At 38.5% G+C, this 21987-nt stretch overlaps 1 protein-coding gene across 1 annotated transcript; it reads right to left on the bottom strand.

Moving 5' to 3' along the window:
* Positions 1-4406: 4406 nt before the first annotated feature.
* pls3 (plastin 3 (T isoform)) lies at positions 4407-20567 on the bottom strand. The gene is made up of 16 exons (XM_056398010.1): positions 20478-20567; positions 14837-14941; positions 14412-14563; positions 11557-11686; positions 11178-11310; positions 10023-10104; positions 9771-9936; positions 9509-9651; positions 8754-8849; positions 8458-8653; positions 7618-7696; positions 7387-7504; positions 7162-7292; positions 6243-6366; positions 5658-5782; positions 4407-5570 (listed from the first exon to the last, which is right to left on the bottom strand). The coding sequence occupies exons 2-16, from the start codon at positions 14895-14897 to the stop codon at positions 5438-5440; spliced, it is 1869 nt and encodes a 622-aa protein (XP_056253985.1). The 5' UTR covers positions 14898-14941; positions 20478-20567; the 3' UTR covers positions 4407-5437.
* Positions 20568-21987: the final 1420 nt, after the last annotated feature.

The raw sequence follows: 21987 nt of genomic DNA, 5'->3' as shown, positions 1-21987 counted from the left end.
CTTAACTGGCCCATCACACAGCAGGTGGTTGCTGTGGTGACTGAAGCAACTGCAAGAGAAACTCAGTGCAGTTACATGCAGATGCTGCATTATTTTAAATACAGTTTCAAGTGGTGGAAATTCACCATCCACAAAGAGTAGCATCCCCCCACCCCCCGAAAACATGAGGGCAGTGACACACTTCCTCCCTGAGCAGCACAGACAGCTGACGGGGTGTTTAGATGACTGTTACCATTGTGTGACTAATTGGTGGATCATTAACGAAAACACACACATGGTTGGTCTGAAGCTCTGTGGCTCAGTGAGCCAATCAGCTTCTCTCCCTCAGGAGCCACATCACTTAGGAAACCAAGGTGTATGTGTTATAACTACCCGACAGCTGCTGGGTGAAATAAATGGAGGGTGCAAAAACTGGTAATTCACCCTTAAATTGATTCAGATATTACTTATACTATTTATTACTGTAAGTGCAGCCTGAAAAGGCTGTTTTTATTTACTTTTATTTTGGTAACACTTTATTTTATAGTTCCATATTTCTCAAGGAAGTTTCCCAGAACATTGCAATTTTGTACAAATTATAGGAGTTAATTCCAATGTATTGCTTGTGTCATCTAGATATTTGACAATAAGCATACGTGAAGAATGAGTTGTCAATAATAAATGAGAAATTAATAAATATTTATTTTGGTTTGAATTCTATTTTCTCTATCACAAATACCAAATTACAGTGATTAGTATGACACTCTCTAGGACATTATAGACCCTATAAATTCCAATGACATGGTGGAAACACATTTTATTTCCAATTGCAAATAAATATTAACTTGAATTGAGTAATAGATAATAAGACAGAGCTTATGTTTGTTTCACTTGAAACACACAGTACTGTAAATGCCAAATGAATCTTAGTTTTACGTACCAAAATACTGTTAAATTCATAATATATCTCTACAGAAAGAAGGTCATTACTTTTAATTGACTTTCATTTTTAACAAAAGAAGCATTGGGATCTTAATAAAATGTATATGCTACCAAAAAAGACAAAAGAAAATCATGGAAAATACATCAGATCACACATATCCTTATTCTTACCTTTACTTTCGTTAATAAACTCCTTATGGTGACTTTACACAGACACACCCAGAGCAACAATCTCTCAGCCAATCCATCCTCAGTGAGATCCTCAGTGTTATAAGAGGAAAAACCAAACTGCATCCAATGCCCCTAAAAAAACCCCCCAAAAAACCCCAATCACAAGTCCTGTTTTTGCAACATCTTCTGTGAGCCTCTGCTTGAAGTGTTTCCCCTCTTCCCACCAGGTGTGTAAATTCAGATGGAGCAGCTACATGTGGGAGGCTGGTAGGATGGGAGATGCAGGGCGGGGAAATCCTTGAAATGTTAAGAGCCCAGATGTCAGCTTTAGACGGAGGAATCTTCTGGGACAACCTCTTGGTGGTGCCTCTCCTCTGCTTGTCTCAGGGAGAATAGTGAGTAACAGCACAAAGCAATCAGGAAATTCAGCAGGTTATCCTATTGATGTGTGGTTATTTTTCTTTATAAACCTTGTATTTCAATGAATTCAGCTTGTTTATTATTTTGATCAATTCTTCACCTTATATGATATTTATGTCAGGCTATTTATTTGACATTTCTTTAAAAAAACAATACCACTATTTTTTACTATTCATCTTCATTTGACAGAGATAGAGATAGTGGGGCAGATACGCAAAACAATTGTGCATTTTATGACTAAAGCATGAAAGGTTCCGCAAATAATCTACATACCCCAAGGTTTTATTTCAGATGGAGGCAATTTGTATCTGAACTCTGGTGACCTTGAGAGGTCATTGACCTCAGCATTGCATTTTTCCAGTCTTTGCACCATTTCTCCATTATAATCATGTATATCTTTACCAAAATTGAATAAAGATGCGTATTTGCTGCTGTGGCCATGTAACATAATTTTGCATAGAGCACCAATTTTGCAGGAGGACTGCAGACCGCACCGTTTCCAGGTGTTAAGGTAGCTATAGCTTGTTAAAAACACTGACAACTTCTGCTGTGTGTTTCTATGGAATCACATGACTTGCTATCACATTAATGAACACTCTTATCAGAAGCTAGGATGCTAGTTTGGTCTGGACCACACTCATTACTCCAGGGGGCTCTGCCCTGTCCCAGAGGTCACATCTGAAATGCCTCCACGTCTGAAAATAAACTTCATGGTTTATAGAAGCAATAGTGAAAGTTTTACGCTTTAGTCATAAAATGCACAATAACCTTCCATATACAAGCTTATCAACTGCACTAAGACTGTAGTTACTAGTTACTTTTCAATTAAAAAATATGAGGCCAAAAGAAGTGAAATTATCCAATATTTCATAAAAAGAACAAAGATTAGACAAAACATAAATTTTGTTTTTTTCTTATTTCCTTCCCTTCGGAAGAGGCCTAACCCCTGGCTTGATATTTTGTGCAGCATTAGTTTATTTACAGTAACCTGTCATCGATTTTTTCATTATTTCCAGATTGGATATGAGACTTGGACTGGTCGTTGTCCGATCTTCCTCTCTCCTCTGTTTAAAGGTCTCCTGTTGAAAAAAAAAAAAAATCACTTATTTTAGAGATGTGTTAACTCTCCTAACTCTAAGTCCTAACTCTTTATCCAACACCACAGACACACTCTCTAGTGCAAATGGTGCTAGAAAATCCACAAGATGAAGGCCTCTGGAGACAACCTCTTCATCATCCAGCTCTCTGACAGAGCCTGTTAGTCTCTGCTATAATCAGGTCCTTGGAAAACTTGAAGACGGGAGACTTGCTGAGAAACTCTTTAGGGACTGGAGCCCAAAGGACTGACCCAGACCAGTGAGCAGTAAACTACAATCTGCCACTGCTATCCCTGTTGGACTACAAGTGTTGGTGGACTGTAAAAAAAAATCATGTCTGTTAACACTGACGAAGAGCCATCAATACACAGCTCAGATTCTCCTCAGTATTCCCATCTGGTTACATTCAAATCCCAATGTATTATTCATCTACACTACTACTAATCCATGTTTAAAGTCCATTTAAATGTTCATAGAAATCTTACATGATTGGGCTCAGTCCTGGCACATTTCCTCTTGGGTAGACTTAACCAGGCAGGAGAGAGGGGAAACACAAACAACAATAAATATATATTTTTATGATGTGCAATTTAAAACAGGTAGTGTGTTTTACAATGAGAAAGAGGGAAGAACATAAAAGCAAGAGGGCAGTAACAATAACAGAACATGTGATAAGAGAAAGGAGAAGCAGAGAGCTGTAAAAACAAAAAGAGGTAAAAGCTCGGATCAATGTGATATTAAAGAAGAGGTGAGTACCTGCTGTTCCTCCGGCCGCTTGTTTCAAACTCTCATATCACCAATACTAGCTGCAACTAGCTGTTCTGCAGATTCCAACCACATCACACAATCTGCTTCAGCAGATGGAATTTGTCCAGTATTCATGGAAATGCAGAGATTTAAATGTTTTTTTCTGGTCCATGTTGGCTTAAAATTTGAGATTAAAAGTAATTCTTCGCTATCGAAACAGCAGCTGACCATGAGGTCTATATAGTCGTCCATTTGAACATCAACAAATACATGACAAGTGGGCAAACTCTGTCCACTCAGGAAACTATAACTATACTAACTGTTCTTGGAAACTTGGAACTCAAAGGTCAAGAATGATTTTTCAATCTGAAATTTATTTAATGGCAAGTTTACAAAATATGTTTCATGTCAACAGGTGCAATATGACTTCACTCTAATGACGATCATTGGCATGGCTAAGCTTTAACTAACTATTGTTGATGTGCAGTAAATATAAAAAGGCACTTTGCCCCACAAGATTTATGTGAAATTGTTTCCAAAGGCCATTTACAATTAAGTTACTCTCACAAATAAGTTATGATGTAAAACATTTCATGTAAGAAAAATATAGTTTCTGAAAGTCTCATTCTTTCTCATTTAGGAATGAACAATATTAGAACAGAAAAATGTTTTATTTAAAAGTCCTCGCTTCTTTTGTAATTCATCATCTGACTCCTTCGTCTTTTATTTTTAATAAAATGTAGCCTACTGTGTTTATTATATTTACTAGCTTCATTACTATATTGAGATAATGTGTCTTTAAGGGAATTAAGCATTTGATTGCACTCCAGTAATTAATAAGAAATTTATTTGAATTTTATGTTGTAAATATTGTAAATAATTGTAAATGTGAACATATTAATGTAATGGCTGGGCAAACAAATATCCTGTAATTGTAATGAATTGATCGTTTAGTCTTGGATCACCAGTTCTGCTCAGTCAGGAGAGCAGTGGCAGATTAACAAGTTCATTTATAGTTAATTCCAAATCTATGGAAGATAAACACACAAGCACTTTTCAAAGTCATATTTATTGTTACATGTAAAGCACCTAAAGAGTAGACATGAAAATGGGACCAAATACAATTTGGCCACTGTCATAGAATATCATGAACCTACCTGGAATGAAGTAACTGTTTATATTTGGTAATGTTGAATACAAAATGGAAAAAAAGGAAAACCTCAAAGCGCAAAGGACAAGTCATCTCTATGACAAGAAGAAGGCACAGCAGAAGGCAGGAGAGTCCAGTCAGCCTGCTCCTCATCCAACGTAACAGACGAAAATAAAAAAGACCAAACACCAGACACCTCAATAACAGCATTTACCTCATGTGATAATCCCGAGAAACAAACAAATGACGAGTACAAGCATACAGACAGCACATCAGACTGGTCATTAGAATAATTTGACCACATGGCCTCTGTATGCCGACATGTAGAAGTTTATGGCGCCAGTTATTAAGACATGCCTGTACTTCATTAAGTGAGAGGGAATGATTGGGTGTTTTTAACATGTGCTGCACCCAAACATCCCACTGCTCTTAATTTTTTTTCTTTTTTCGCCTTGTCAAGCATTGTTTCATAAGTATGGTATTCAGGAATGTGTGTTGCTTAGTGAAGGATAATTAACTTATCAGTCTGAGTAAAAATATGTAAACAACCTTGCAGCTGTAAATAGGCATACTCGCTTAAAAAACAGCATTCTTATACATTAAGAGTTCTGGATATGGAAAGTAACAAGTTGTCCTCTGTACCATGAGACCCATCGCTTTATAAATTTTAGGATTTTGACCCACTTTGAATGAGAGGACAGCGCATTATTCATCAGTAAACACCTCTATTAATTAAGAGAAGCAGGGACACATGCAAATTTATGATTCTGACTGAATTCAAAAAAACAAAACAAAAACAAAAACAAAAACAAAAAAAAGAAAAAAAAAAAAAGAAGAAAAAACATATTCTTCATTCCTTCAGTTGGGGGAGCTCTTTCAAATTGCTAATGGCTTGTGGGTTATAAGTGTCACAATGATCCCAGTCACTCTCTTAGGCTCGCTTCATCCCCCGACCCATCAAGCAGGCAAAGACTGTCATCACCATTTTGGGTTTGACCTCCACAAGGTCTTCTGGGAGAGCGTAGACACGGGCGCCGATCTTCCTCGCCATAGAGACAGCATATCTAAGAAGGACAGAGAGGTTGTCTTGAATAAAACTGTTGACACAAACTAGTTACCAAAATAATGGCAAAAGGCAGGTTCTTTCTTACTTGGCGTTCTCCAGCTTGTCATCTTCAGATAGGCTGCCGGTTTTTATCAGCTCGTAGTTGATGCTGCCCGGCTGGATGGCGTCTATCAGTTCCAATACTGCCAGACTGCTGCTGATCTCCTTGTCCTGATCACCACACCACACACAGATTAAGGATCTGACTCACACAAGCTTATCTGACCAATGAGAAAATGTAGTGCTCTTGGTTTGCATGACACTGCCTGTATATAAATGACATTAAACTGCCAGATTTTTCTAATTGTGAAATCATCTTTCCTTCTTTTGAACATGGAGGTTAAATAATCTAACCTTAAAGGTCCACTTACTAGCTTTGTCAGAGCTTTCAACCACACCTCAGAGTCTTCAACAAATGAGAAATGATACATCAATGCCACCCCCATGTATGACCTTGTTATCGCATGACATTGTAAACTTGTGCAGTTGAAAGTAAAGGCTTTCCAAAAGAGCTCAGATGATTTTGCTACTTTCACTATATTTTAAACTCAGTGTTAAAATGTTTCAATCTAATCTACACATACAGGTCTTTTCACAGCAATGTGAGCAAATAGAGGAAAAAGAGCTCTACCTTAAAGCTTGAAATCTTGGTTGATTTTCCAGCCTCCGCCAATGTTTTGTTCACCCAGTTTACAATGATGTCATCATTTACTTTCTGTCCATCTCCTAGTTCCTCCAGTACATTCAACGTATATCTGAAAGAGTGGAGAAGCAGCTTGTTTATTAGAAACACTCCAAGACTCTAAGTAACTAGTTTTTTTGTTTTTTTAACACAAAGATGTGGGCTGAGACAAAAAAAACTTTAACTCTGGAGCCCTTTTCTTGTTTTAAAACATGTATTTTTCATTTGAAGAACCACATGGTCATATTGAGCAGAATGGACTTCTGTATCGTTGTGATTTTTGGGTCACTCAAACCCTGGAAACTCTGACACAAAGAATACAAAATATGGGGAACTATGTCAACACACATCCTTGTGATAGGAGCCAAGTGAGTTCATGGAAATGTGGTCTCGTTTTGGAGGAACACACATACTAACACCACCACTGGCATGGAGTGGAGGTTTCTAATTACCAACTCCCTAGAAGTTGTTTACAGTAAATACACAGTTATCACAATGAATCTGACAATGAAGACTGATGGTGATTGTAGAGTTTCAAAATACCACACAGACATACTGACTGAAAAACAACATGTTATTTGGAAGCACCACTGTGCATCCTAAGCTTTTTGATTTGTCTGTTTTTTTTTTTTCCCCAGAGTAATTCCTCGATAGCAACCTTTATCATTTTAGTTCTTTTTATATTTTGGTACATAATAATACTTCAATCTTACTAGTTATCATTAATTTAAGTTCTAAATAACATTTTAAAAAAGGTGATCCACCACACTTTGTCTAAAGTTTGGCCATTATTTCATTTTTTTCTTGTAGACCACATACTGTACATTTCGGAGATGTATTTCTATTTCACTCTTTTCTGAAGTGTCACCTTCTCATCAGCTGCCACACCAGTGCCAGAGTCAGGGTAGCGTTTCCATCGTTCAGGTCCTGCCCGCCGATGCCAACGAGGGAGAACTTGGCTGTTTTGCCCAGTTCTACTGCATAGTTACAATTCTCCAACTACGGGCACAAGAAGAAAAGTTGACAAAAGACAACCAAAAAGGTGGGTTTTTTCTTTCTTGCCTCGTAATGATCAAAAGAAACCTTAGGTTACCTTTTTCATGTTGGTCCCCAGCTTGGGGTAAGGTGGCTTGTTGACCTTGTTGTTCCAGTCGACAGGCACTTTGATCTTGTCGTAAAGTTGAAGGATAACCATGGCATCCTGTAGGTCTCTAGAAGACAGGAATGTGTTTTGTTATTATTCATATTAAATACATAAAAGTTCCCAAAAGCTTCAGATGTTTATTTATAAAGAGTGACACAAAGTGTCGTGTGTGGTACTTACCCATACAGATGATTGACATGTGGATTCACTCCCAGAGAGTTCATCCAGTTTCGGAACGTTCTCTCTTCTCTCGTCTCACCTAGAGAGCAAAGGATCATGGGATTCAGGGGATTTCCATGTGATCAGACTGGCAGCTCAACTCAGCAGTAGTCAATTGTGATTCTAAATGCGCAGAGCTGAATAGACATAGTACATATTTCTTTTTAATATTTTTTATGCTGCACAATTCAGCTGTCACTGACTTGTAAATAGATCATGTGCAGACAGTAGCTAATGTATCCAGAGGGAGCCAAAGTTAGGGTCAGCTTGTTGTCACATTCTAATATCAAAATTAGTTTCTCTGCAGGCCAGTTAGTTGACTAATAAAGGTTTTCAATTGGTTCTTCTCATACTTTTTGCTCAGTTGATTTGTAGCTGAAAACCTGCTTTGTCAGTCAGCGTCTTACTAGTAGCGATGGGCTTCTACATGAACACACAGTTTTTTGCCAAAGGTTGAATGGTTGTTTTACATGGGAGATATCTGTATTTGTGTTTTCGTCTTGTCTCTGGTTTGAAGTGAGCTGGTTTTGTTTGGAACGGGTCTCATCACAACAGTAATTCTGTACTGTGACGATGACAGTTATGGGGCTGTTTGATTATATTTCTAGGTAGCTGTCAAAGGTGATTAAATCCCACTCACATGATGAAGAACATTATTTGAGTTTGTGACAGTTAAACTCTTAATCGATAATTCATATAATGAGGATGTTTTCTTTAGTTGTTGCTTATTGGTCATGAATATCTAATGTTACATAACTCTAATACTAGAAGTTAACTATCCAATTCTTCTGCTCTCCATACCTTCCAATAGTCCCCAGTCAATATCCTCATTCTCAGGTTTGGTCAGCGCTGGATACTTGTTGAACAGATTGGCCACAAAAGCAAGGTTGAGTTTGGGGTTTCCACTGACGACGTCAGCTGGGGTGACAAACTGTCGACAGCCGAGCGTGTCGGCCTGCTGCAGCATGGCTTCTGCCCTCTTCATGTCGTCTTTCTCCTGAACCGGACACAGAGCACACGCTACGATCAGAGACAATGTACTGCTGTAACCGTGTGGTGAAGATACTCAACTGTGAGCACTGACGGTCGGTGCTTACACTGAAGCCTGCCATGTTGATGTCTATGCGAGGTTGGTTTTCATCTGTGCCTTTTGGAGAGATCTGATTCAGGAGGTGGAAATAGGCCCTCGAGTCCTGGAAAATAATGTAAACAACAAAACACAATCAGACTTCTTTATACATCATTATAACTTTTTGTCTCATGATGACAGTTACACTGATTAACTTAATATTGTCAAGCTTTTCATGTGAACTATATATTTTGTCTACCATCTGTGTTATTTACACAATTTGGGTATGGCAACCCTGTCACACATGCTTCTTAATGTGTAGTACTGTGTTTTCCTACTGTTGAGTTCCTTGGTGAAAATGTTCTATTTGTTGTATATTAAGTATAAGCTATGAAACTACATGCATATGCAGAGTAACAAAAGTATATGTGTGGAATAATAGAGTTACAGAAGAACTATTTACTTTTTCTGTACACATGATATCTTAATCCCTTCATAAACATTTGACAGTTTGTTAGTGTTAGCCAGAGACACTACCCTTTCAGCACTATATTTGGAGCAGTGGAGGCGTTTATTTGAGTTGAGTTTGTTGTGCAAACACAAACATGTACTGCCTGGTGCAGTGTGCTGATAGATGTCTGTGTTGGTGTTTCAAAAGAAATTCACACAAACCTACAGACACTTTCTGCAAGAACCTTAAAACCAAAGGTTTTTGAGTGGTTTCTGTTCCTGCATCTAACGTTTACTACGCCAGCTGGATTCAGTGTCAGTGTGTAGGCCCACCTTGATGTCAGAGCTGAAGTTGTTGATCTTCTGCCAGCCAGCATTTTCCAGGTGAAAGTTTGCCCAGCGTAACAGCAGTTCCTCTGGAGACAGCTTCATCAGGTCTTCCAGTGTTTCCCCATCTCTCAGCAATGCTGCCAGCGCTGTCAAAGGGTATAAATGATCAGTTAAGCTACTTGACAAAAGACCAGGAAACGCTAATGATAGAAGCACAGACTCAAATACATGTTATGTAACAGACAATCTCAATTATGGCCCGTACCTTCATTTCTGCTTAGCTCGATGTCGGCAAACAGACCGATCTTGATGATCTGCCATAGCAGGCCCAGCACCAGATGGGGCTTCCCCTCTTTCAGGTCTAAAGCACCAATGTTCACTACATGGCAGCCAATGGCAGAAGCTGAGTTCAGGGCCAGGTTCAGATTCTCCTGTAAGGTACAAAACATCAGCTGTTGGAAGATTTGCATAAAAAGTGATGGACAAAAAAAAACACCATAAATTAATTGTGACTCACCTGTATTGTGAACGGCGTCAGCTTCTTCTTATTTATGGTTCTCTCATCTATAGTGTCTGGCACTGACAGGTTGATCATTTTGCTGCGCAAACATACAAAACCAAACATGAGTTTTTAATCAGTCATTTGATGCAGTGTACATGTTGTGAAATAAGGCAGAAATAACAACCCAAATGTTCACTGTTCGCAAAAGATTTGGAAAAGTTTGTGAACTTTGTTTAAAAAATTAAATTTTTGTGGAGGAGGTGTTCAACATACTGACCATGTAATTTTTCACATCCAGAGTCCAGCTACCACTTACGGCACATTATTGCACATGTCTCTCTCTCTGCACTCATTTCATACGTATACTGTATACTACTTAAGGCAAAATGCCTGAAAAAATAAATACATGAATTTAACTTTTCCAAATGTTGCCTCTTATTGTGGTAAACGGCCATAAAGTGGAAGTATGCATGTTTAACAATTAGACAAAATGGCAATACTATAACAGACATGTATCATATTAGGTTGCTTCCTAATTAGCACGTCGGCCAACGTGATGTGCACAAGTCTTCATTATCCCTGTTAAGTTAGCTTCAGCATGTGCACAGTGTATCTCTTTGTCATGCAGTTTATCTGTTTGGAATATATTCAACTACAGTTGATTTGGTCTCTGCAGCTCTGCAATCTGTTTTATGTTAATCTAAATACTCACATGACAAAGTGCTGAATACTTCCAAGGCTGCTAAGTGCTAACTAGCATTCAGCCCACTATGAACTACCTTTACATCAAAGTTTACAATTTTGATTATGTTACTTTAGTATTAAAGTCACTTTCTGTTTCAACTAGTATACATCTGTAAACTTTCAACTTGTGATTTAACAAAAAGAAAGATAGATTTGGAACATATATATTAATTTCTGAATATCTTTAAATTAATTTAGTAGTACTGTGTTAGTCTCAACGTCTTCTTTGCAACTCAAAGCAGAATAATGTCATGGTTGACTGACATTCCCCAATACAGGCTAATAGTTGTCTGTTTTTCAGCCTGAATGTGACCACAACAGTAAATGCAGTGAGATGGAGGTATTTGACATTTATATCAGAAGGGTAGCTCGGAGATGAAGGGGAGAGCTGTGCTGCTTGCTTGAAGTGACAACAGGTTTCCTTACCAGAGTACTATACCATCTCCGACAGATGTGAAGAGAGAGTCTGTGTTGGGATCCATGGGCAGGACATGTTGGCTGTCAGGATCTTTTTCCAGAGCAGTGTTGATCCAGTTAACGAAGGCATATCGCTCCTCCTCTGAAGGTGTGTACATATACAAGCATCAGTTAAAAGCAAAACATCAACAACATAAAGTTACGTTGTTGCTCATAATGACTGATTTTAGTAGGTTATATGGTACATTAAGAGTTTCTTCAATGGTAAATTAACCAACTGTAACTGAATTGTAGGAGGCGCAAAGTCAACACTTTATGTGAAACATTTGCAGCGACTGACAGAAAGGAAGGAGTCGATATCCATGATGTCAGGACTCTGTGGACTTACCAGAGAACGAGTGTTGTGTTCCTTCACTCGACAGCTCAGACGTCCCTCCAATAGCCAGGATGCCTTCTTTTCTGTTGATGACCTTGCGGAATGTTTTTGCTATTTCGCTGCCCCTCAGCTCCTGGACGATCTAAAACAATAACAAACAAAACTCTGAGACCAATTTCTACTAGACCAGGAAAATCCTATATTATTGCTTTAACCTCCTAAGACCCGAACTCTTGCATGGCGTGCATTTTTAATTTCTCTTTGCTATTTAGGCTGATTGGGACCTGAGAAAAATGATGTCCACATATGAGGACATTAGTTTTAAATTTCGATTACTGAGTGGCAGTATAATATCCTCATATGTGGTCACCAGGCCCTTGTTGAGAATAAGTTAGTATTGTGGTCTAGAGGACCCAAAATGTGAGGTCCACATATGTGGACGCCAGGTCCTAGGAGGTTAAGCTGAAAATTGATATTATTTGTGTTAATAACTGACAGAATTGCCTGCTGCTGTTTGTAACAGTTTCCTGTTAATGTTTCAAATAAGAGGGAAATTATTTTCTGACGTGTACATTCGGTGGCCGCTTGATCGGGTACACCTGTCCAATCTAATTTAAGTCAATGCAACTGTTAAACAGTATATCTTCAAATCAATCCAGATCAACCACATTGTGGTTTTATTACAATATGAACCAGGTAAATTGATCTGTAACACACCTTTTACACATAATTTCTGCTCCACAAATACTGGATATTTGTCAGTTATTTTAAAACAAATTAAAAAAAATCTTAAATCAAAAAATAAATACATTATTTAATGTTTAAAACAATCTTTAGTTGCAGCCATGTCTGTGCAAAAGTCTTAATCATCTTCTCTCTGTTTACTGGTGTTTGCATCCTTTGTTGTCTTATCAAACTCCTGTTAGCCATCATGAGAGCCGAGCTCGCTGAGCAGACACAGCTGTGCCGCTGGAATTTCCCCTCACTGTCATTACAACACAAAGCCAACCTGCCAGCTACAGGGCTGAGAAAATATGATGAACGTGGCTTGTAATCGAGTTTTTGAACAATATAAATGGGCTCAAAAACAACATTTGGTTGATGGGTTCATAAAAGCAACTTTATTTTGGCGATTTAACGTGAGACTGTGCTTTCACTACACATCTAATCTAAGAATTACAGTGCTGAGTGTGTGAGTGCCAGTATGTCATTAGTGTTATCAACAGTAACAGTAAACCACCAAAGCAACAGCTATTATCATCCTCCACCACCTTAACACCATCATCAGGCTTGTCCCTACATCCTAACATTAAATAATTACCTCTAAACATTAAACCAGTCTCAACAACTAATGAGACCACAGGGAGCTCTGTGGTGCGAGTATGTAGCTTATCAGTAACGCACAACATGTGAGCGGCTTCAGACAAAGCTGCTTTGACAAAAAGTTTTCTATCGAAATTTGTGCGATACTTCCTGAAGCTGAAGTTATCACTGCTTCATCAGTGACCACTGCCCCACAGGCGTTGGTGTGACCACAATGAGCTATTGAGCCTGGTACCGGGAGAGTTGTTTAAAAAGCAAAGCACACTTGATACACAAACATACACAAGGTCACAGGGTGCCAGCTTCCATTGTTTGTGAACTCTAGGTAAAAGAAGCAACTACAAAAAGACAATCATTGCATGAATGATAAAGATTTCCACTCAATTCTGTAAGTTTAGCAAACAGCTATTTTCCATTGTATGGGCTGTGAGGGGGACATTTACATTAATTCCATATACATTTAATCTGGGTTGTTTTCATGCATAAGAACATATTTTGTATGGTGGTGTTTTATCAAACCCTAGTTTTGAAGCCTAGACCTTCTGCACACAATGGCACAATACTATTTTTGCATTTGGAAAGAGAAAAAAAAGAAAAATCAGCTGATCAATCACATGCTGGACTTATCTCCACAAATTATATACATAAAAGGTGTAATTTTAGACATTGTTTGACTTTTGTTGACCAGTTCCATAAATAGTTAAATATTAAATTTTTATTTTCCAATTCTAATATATCTGTTTATTTCACACTTTCATTCTATTTTATTTGAACTTTCAAGTGCCCAATCTTATTTAATTCCCTAAAATGCATGAAAGCTGATTTTCCCATTTAAAAAAAAACATTTAACTTTGTTTTGAAAGGGGCAATATGAATAAAACTTATCATTATTATTATCATCAGCATTGTGAAACCATAAAGTACCTCAAATTGTAAGATTATAAATGAGCCCTTTAAATTCGAGACTCAAACATGTTCCAGGTGGAGTCAAAGATGATGATCCAAGTTATAGGATGATCCAATCCAATTAGTTTCACTCTGTTGTTATCATAGTCATGGTTAAGCTTACTAACAGCCACACATCCTAAAACAAGATATCAGAACTATTATAGAGCGACAAAACACAGCTACACCCTCCTGATCTAGAGATTTTGAATCATGCAGTGCTGCTGTAGCAGAAGGGGAGGCGGTGAATGACTGCTCTCTCTAAATGACTGCTCCGTCTAAATGACTGCTCCGTCTAAATGACTGCTCCGTCTAAATGACTGCTCCCTCATCACTGCTGAAACAAAATAATGGAACTCGCACCACTTTGCTGACCTCACTTCCACATTCCCTGAGTATGTATGCCTGTGTGTGTGGTTTGTAGAGGCCTTCAATCTCCTGTCGAGCATTTAGCTGCTAAAAGTTGCTTTTCATAGCTGGCCCACTCAGGAGGGTGAGGTACGTTTAGGCAGAGCGGAAAACAAAGACCGACTCCCTGTATGAGAAGCTCCAAACAGAAGGTGAAAACTACGAGCTGCTCTGAGCTCAACTTGACCTACCGACAAAAACTCGTCAAAGCTGATCTTATTATCCTTGTTGCGATCGAGTTTCTGGATGATCTCTCGAACCATGTATCCAGGTAGGGGGTGGCCGGCCTCTTTAAGGAGCTCATGGAGTTCATAATCACAGATAGATCCATCGCCGTCCAGATCTACAGAAACAAAGAAATGAAAATTAGATACCAACAGTCATTTATTTTGATTTACACTGTCAGTTAAAGTTTTTTTTATTAATTATTTAGTGTATAAAAGGAATAATAATAAATGCCCATCAGGAGTTACATTTACCTCTTGGTTTTCAATTAAAAAAAAAAATTAAACAGTTTGCACTCTAAACATGCTGTAATGAGAAAATGTGTTGCTTATGTAATTATAGAATGATCTAATTAATAACACACTGTTATGGTAAAGCAGCTTTTACTAACCAATTTTTCCAAAGATCTCCCTCATCTCCTCCAGCTCCTCTTTTGTTATCTTTCCGGACATTTTTCTGTGATTGACCTGAGGTGGTCAGTCAGAGAGAAGTGGGACTGCAGGGAGAAAAAGTGCACAGAGTCATTAGCAAGGACCCCATCCTCATCAGTCTCCCGCAAACCTCTTTTCAATCCTTTTACAGACCGCCACAGCCAGGATTTGTACTCCCCAGCTCATCCTCACTGAAATAGCCAACTTTCCTGCTTCCTTGCCAACATAGAAGTGACTTTTCCCTCTTCAGAGCAGCAAGATAAAGGTCACTCCTCATCTTGTCAGGACTAAAAACTCTTAAAGTAGTACCTCTTGTTCCCGTCTCCTCACCGGTCCCCTCTGATCCCACACCCCTGCTGTTCATATCTACTGTTCTCTTTAGTTTCTCTCTTTAGCCCTTTTCCTTTTCCAAGCACGTCTCTCTCCCATGATCAATGTAATTTCATGATATTTCTATTGGATAGCAATGAGCCTGTAGTGTAAAAAACACTGCCAGAGAGGGTGAGACTACTTCATTGTTTAGCTGAAAAGATAATTCTATACAACATTTTCTTACATTTGATTACTGCAACTGCATTATCAAACAAATACCCTAAAACTGACCACTGCTTTTCATTTTTTTGTCTTTTTTTCTGCACTACAAATCAAATGTAACCATTTTATTTTAGTTTTAATAATAATCTTTATAATAATATAATGATTAATAATAATCTTTCATCCAAACTGAGCTAGCTGTAATGAAGGAAAAAATAAAAAGCTATTTTATGTGATAACGTAACATCTGGGTAATTTTTGTGAGTCTTCTGTGACAAAAACCTGGATCCCGGTTCATCATGAAGTTGTTTGGGCTATATTTTTAAATTGCATCAGAGAGAAGAGTCCTCACTGAAAAGAGAGATTCATCTAAATGTGTAAAGACTGAAGTCACAAAACGCAACCAGTGACAAGTTATTTAGCTTGGAAACAAAAACACTGTGTTCCCAAACTCCTCTGAGGCAAACTAACCATTTGAAAATCACTGAAAATAAGGAATTCCTCTGAGTACCTCCTTCCCGTTCAGTAGTAACAGAGGAATGCATGAGGCCTGGGTAGATCGAGCTTCAATTCACAGAGACGTGAGCAGGGTTTGCTGCCTCGCTCACCGAGGCTGAACTGGTATGATGGCATTCCTCTCTCCAACACAAGTGCTCAGAAAAGAAAGATGAGGTTTATATTGGGGTAAAATAAGGATCACAGATTTTTCCAAGCAGAAAAGTGTTCCCGTTTCCTGACTTAAAGTTCAGATTGTTGATTTTCATAGTGCATTAGTCAGAAATCCTGGGCAAGGCCGTTCTGGTTTCCACAATATAACATGAGTAAAACCATATTAGGGAATAGTTGAATGTCCAGTTTTTCAAATGGCTCATGTCTCATCTGACTGTAAGTAATTAATCTATGTCTGAAGTGAGTGATTTCAGCAATCTAGTCTTTCTCAGGCCACAGCAGCATCACAGGATGACATTCAAGCAGATAAACAATGAACAAAAGTCCAGTAAGTGTGCTTCCTCTTTCATGAATGACACTATTAATAGCATTCATCAAAGATGATTCAACAGTAGACTCGTGGACTCGGATGACTCAGTTAACGCTATTCTTACAAACCAAACAAAATGTTGACATAATAACACTTTGTCCCGCACAATCGGGAATGAGTTTTGCATCAAAGTCATTAATGACAAAAATGCTAAATACAGTAAACTGGTTCTGGGTCAGAGAGTGTTTTTCTTCTACAAAAGTAATACTAAATCAGGGCAGGCACAAACTCCTAACTAAACGATTAGGAAAATGACGATGTCAGTGTTGCTATATTTAACTTTTCTCCAAAAGGATGTGAACTGTGGCTGCTGAAGTCAGCCCGGCTACAATAAGAACCGACAAACATTACCTCATTTGCCAGCCCTTGTCACACCCTCTACAGAGGCAGAGTGAAAACGGAAGAGAGGCTAAGTACATGGAGCAAAGGCACAGATGGCAGCGGACAAATGTGAGACGTATCACTGGTGGTATAGAAGAATAGAGGGTTTGTAATCACCGTCACAAACCACGGCAATAAATCCTGTGTAATGCTCGAAAATGAGTCAGGAGTGTCAGGATCCAAAGACAGTTGCTGTCTTTGACAGCTGCTCTGTGTGCTTGGAGACACAAGAAAATTCCTGCACTCTTCTAAACGCAAAAACCAACCTCTTAAATAGAGTGGCTCATGTTTGCTTTAAAGCATAGGCCTATCAATACTTCTGATAGAGTTTAAACATATTATTCAAATGTCAGTACTTGGCCACAATGATATGGTTCAGTAGATGAGAATGATACAGACATACTTTTGAAAATTATGGAGAGAAGATTTACAAAACTGGAAGATTTTGCACTTTGAGTGGAAAAGTTCCATAGGGATGCAGTAACATAAAATGAAAACAAATGCAAGTACTACATACAACTGTGTAAGTTTCAGTCATCTAAGTCACGCAATGTCTAGCAGTAGCAAAACAAGAGCAACTGGACTTGCTTTGCAATCTTCACGACATTTCACCACTCATTCAAGGCGCTCTCAGTTCTCTAGCTCAGTTTTACAAATGAATATCACCCATACACAAGAATTTCTTTCCAAGCATCAACAGCATTGATTAGTGAGCCAAAAACAGCACTTTGACGTTGTTTATAATCGCTTTCAATGGATATTTTAGTTATTTTAAAGCGAAGGGCTGTTCCCAGATGGCTGAGTTAAATGTGTAGAGCTGACACACCCCACTCCGCCAGTGTTTCGTGCACACAGTTACATGGGAAATGTGAGGCGCGCAAATAGATTGGGCACCCTTCCCAAGTGTGGTCAAGTTCATATGCGCACACACCCAACTTAGTCTGCAGGAACACGGACATTTTTACTCAGTCAAAATCCACAGCAGATGTGAAGCAAACTGACTCATAAACACCAAACAGTCTGTAGCACCAGCCCTTTATTTCCTTTTCAGGCTGTGTGGATAAGATAAGCATGGCTATACTGACAAGTAAGGCGCAGGTAATGACAACAAATACTGCATGTGTAGTTTGCACATGTCTGACATCATGTGCAGCTGCAAGCATAACAACCTGGGCTGGGTTTAGGGGTGTTATAAAATCTTACAAAGCTTGACTATATGATGAATCAGCATGGAAATATTCAAACGAAATAGTCCCCTTGACATTTTCCCGAACCATGAACAGCTAACCTTCACAGCCTGCTCTCTATAGTACACTACTTTTCACCAAATGAAAGGACGGAGCTGTAGTAAATGATGCAGCAGGTTTTCAGAGGCCTGTGCTAGCAAAGGTGTAAATTCCTACCAACCATCTCTTAAGAATGTCATTAGACAGGTTACTGAGGTGCTGCAGAATCAGTTGGGTTAGGCTGTTACTGCTACAGGTAAGCAGCCACACCTCAAGCGTTTGCCATTACTCAACAAAAGCACTGTAAAGCATTATCATTTAAATGCTGTATAATCAGACAGTACAAGCAACAGTAACTATTAAGTACCACCCTTTCTTCATGCAAGCATTATACCACTGAGCAAGACACTGCATCACTGCTTGGGAAACTTTTAAACATTTAATATTTATAAGTTAACAAGTTTAGGGGATTGTTTCTTTAGGGCTTCTAATTGTAATGAACTTCAAAGAAGCTGAACAGTTCAAAGACTAGTGCAGCTAATAAGTAATTTGATCACTTTCACTGCGTTGAACAACAAGTGAGGGCACCTGTTTAAAATCCTGACAGCACAGAAAGTGGGGCAACCTGTTCATTTGCACAGGCGTGAGTGTGTGCAAGGGTGGAAACAAAATATAAGCACACTCCCTCCCCCCTTTCGACTGTCTGGTTTGTCCTTACAGAGATAGCATCAGACACATAACGTCTGTTTTTAACACACCTACAGTAGGTGATCTCATGTGGTACCGCAGCATGAGCAAGGGAAACTCACATTTTACATAAACTGTTGTGAAGCATAGTGCACATACCACACAGGCACACTCATGGGCAATTTGACCACACCAATCACGTTAATGACAGGCAGACTGAAATGAATTACAGCTTTTTTTCTTTCCCACAAAGGAAGTGCAAACAAAACTTTTTCCAGCCTTGATACTCTGAACAAAACTTTGTCTCCTGAGTCCAGACACCAATAATGGATTATTTTTGTCTTTAAGAACTAAACATCTTTAACAATCTCTCTATCAAAGTATGCCACTGTACAAGCAAAAAAAGATTTAAACCAAGGACAGACAGTAGGAAATGCTGAATAGGAAATACCGATCATGGATGAGCAACTGTATTCACAACACACTTGTTCCAAGGCACAATATTTATCCAGTTAAAATGTGGGTTTTTCTGATACTATCAGACAGCCTTAGTACAGTGCTTTTCTAACTGTGATCAACAATTGGGATCCCAGATGTACGTGTACATGTGCATGCTGCAGCCCCAGATAGGTTTACAGGAAAAATCTGGGAAATCATTCAGGGAGGTAAACAACATAGACCACTGTTTTGCATGAGTGAAAAAAAAAACACACTGAGTAACTAAACGGATGTCAATTCAGCTTTAAAACAATCACCAACCAACCTTTCCCAACACACTGTGTCACCCACTAAAATAAAGAACATATAAGAACAATTTGAGGGACCAGTTACCAACTCATGTACGGGGAGTGAAATTCCACTTTGTAAATAGCTCATACCACATCAAAGAAATATGACACACCAGGGAGGTAGGGGCAGAGCTATTTAACCCTGAGTAAAACATTTACTCGAATTGTTCTCACATCGTATGAAAGTGACAACAAAAAAGAAAAAATGTGATTTGTCATCACAGGAGCAAACAGTGGGGTTAGAGACGCCTAGCATGGTTAAAGACCTGTGAGACTAGGCTTCATCTAGTGTACAGACTGTATGTGCAATGTGTTTATGTACGGGTCAAAAAAAAAAAAAAAAGAATATATATATATTCTTTTTTTTTTTTAACCGGTGTAGGCTCCACCTATGCGGTTTCCTCTGGTGAGAGGTGATGTTCAAAATGAACGAACCTGGTTATGTCTAACTTGCTCCTTGCTATGGCATTTGTCAAATTCACAAATGTGAAATACTTCCACAAGCTCGAAGAAAACGTGGACCCTGTGTATAATTTTCAAAACACATACTGAAATTACTACTTACTTGTAGCCAATATTTTTGAATAGTAGTTTCTACTTTACTTTACTTGACTTGTACTGAAAGTTATCTGCTATCTGGTCATGAGGTTAAAGGACTCAGAGATTACTTTGTTACAGTGTTTAGGATCTTTGCAGCGCCGTGAGGATGAGAAGGCTGCTGTGAAGGTGCAGCTAAAGCTAACCGGCTAGCGACGGACACGCAAGTTTTACAGACAGGAAACTATCCCTATTTAACCTGCAGATCTACCTCTCTGGACAGAGGATAACCACTATCACAGAGAGCAATAGATTAAGGCGAGGGTGTAATTTTAATAAACAATGCTGAGACAAACTCTGGCTGTAAGTAGTTGTTGGTCTAGAAAGTTGCTAGGAAATTGGTACTCACCGTCGGTGCGCCTGAAATTCCAGACAGCGTCCAGTCTGGAGTCCTGCCTCCTCCACGTAGAGACAAAAGTAGACGGCAGTTGGAATGTTGCCCCGCCCCGCCCGCTTACGTCATCGCCAGGCGTTGAGGGTGTATGGAGTATTATCGATGCCAAAAATTAAAATAAAGTTACACGTAAAATATATCATTTTTAGATAAATTGATTAATAATGACTCTTGGGAATTCTTAAAAATATTAATCATTCATGGCATTACCATTTTGTATGGTACATATTATGTTTGTGTTTATGTGTATATTCTCAGTTGGTCTTACACAACAGTCTTAGAATAAATCCTACCTTCATAAAGGTTGTAATGTTCAGTTTTTGTTTAAACTGTTTTAGACAGGTGCTGAATGTATTTTGTAATGTTGCTGAACAATATTGCATAGAGAGGTGTTTCTGTTATTTAGTTTATTTTGTCATTGATCCGTCCAAAATCATGTAGTTGAATCATCAGCTCTTTGTTTCAATATGAACATCAACAACAAATTGAAAATTATAATCGTTATGAAGATAGGATTTATTGCAGGGCTGTAAGCAAGTTAGGTATACCTAATGAAATACCAACTGTGTTTATGTATACACTATTGTGCAAGACTTTTTCCTACTAAACATAAAGAGAGAATGCATTCAAAAAATAATACCATGAATATTTTTTATTTTCTCAGTTAACTTCACACAAATTGCAGTGAGTGAACAAAAAAAACAACTTAAAAATTGAAATCAATATTTGGGGTGACCACTCTTTGCCTTTAAACAATACCAATTCAGTACCAATTCTCCTCGGTACAGTTTTTTAAGCTTTTTGGCAGGTAGATTGTTCCAAGCATCTTGGAGAAGTTGACCAGTTCTTCTGTGGATTTAGACTGTCTCAGTGTCTTCTGTCTCTTCATGTAATCCCAGACTGATTCTATCATATTGAGATCAGGGCTCTGAGGGGGGCATACCATCTGTTGCAGGACTCCTTGTTCTAGTCACATACAATTGTTTTTTGTGACTCTGGCTGTATTTTTGTATGTGGACTCATGCTGATTTTAGAGGGTAATTTTGGGTACCAGTTACTTGAAAAGAAGAGACCCCCAGTCCGAGGAAAGAAAGTAGAGATCAGAACACACAAAACATGGTGGTACACAGTCATGATGTCTACAGTGCTGATAACACCACAAGGGATGGAAGGGTTAGGAAAGAAATTAGTTTTTCTTATTCATTTCGCTGTGCAAACAGGTTCATGTCCCTCCCTCATCAAAATTCAAAGGTTTTCAGACTTGTTATTTGAAACGTCATCCTTGTCAGCTTCTGCTTTAGTTGAAGGGGAAAGAGAGGCTGGATTCTTTTGCAAAGTAATGTGTGGTACAAGGAACAACAACAGTTTTTGTACATACAACATACAACATACAAAAGCCAATATACAAAAGCCAAAGGTTTAACAGGAAAACGATAATAGACTGTTAGGATATTAGAATATTAGG

The sequence above is a fragment of the Seriola aureovittata genome, chromosome 15, assembly GCF_021018895.1.
Source record: "Seriola aureovittata isolate HTS-2021-v1 ecotype China chromosome 15, ASM2101889v1, whole genome shotgun sequence".
Classification (NCBI taxonomy): domain Eukaryota; kingdom Metazoa; phylum Chordata; class Actinopteri; order Carangiformes; family Carangidae; genus Seriola; species Seriola aureovittata.
This window is presented reverse-complemented; position numbering and strand designations above follow the sequence as displayed.

What these genes read in the sequence shown, in the direction of transcription:
- pls3 (XM_056398010.1), bottom strand. Translation starts at nt 14,897, where the DNA reads ATGTCCGGAAAGATAACAAAAGAGGAGCTGGAGGAGATGAGGGAGATC. An exon ending in TGACGCCGTTCACAATACAG is followed by an intron (nt 9,937 to 10,022) that starts GTGAGTCACAAT and finishes TGTACCTTACAG; the next exon opens with GAGAATCTGAACCTGGCCCT. An exon ending in TGACTGGGGACTATTGGAAG is followed by an intron (nt 7,697 to 8,457) that starts GTATGGAGAGCA and finishes TTTGCTCTCTAG; the next exon opens with GTGAGACGAGAGAAGAGAGA.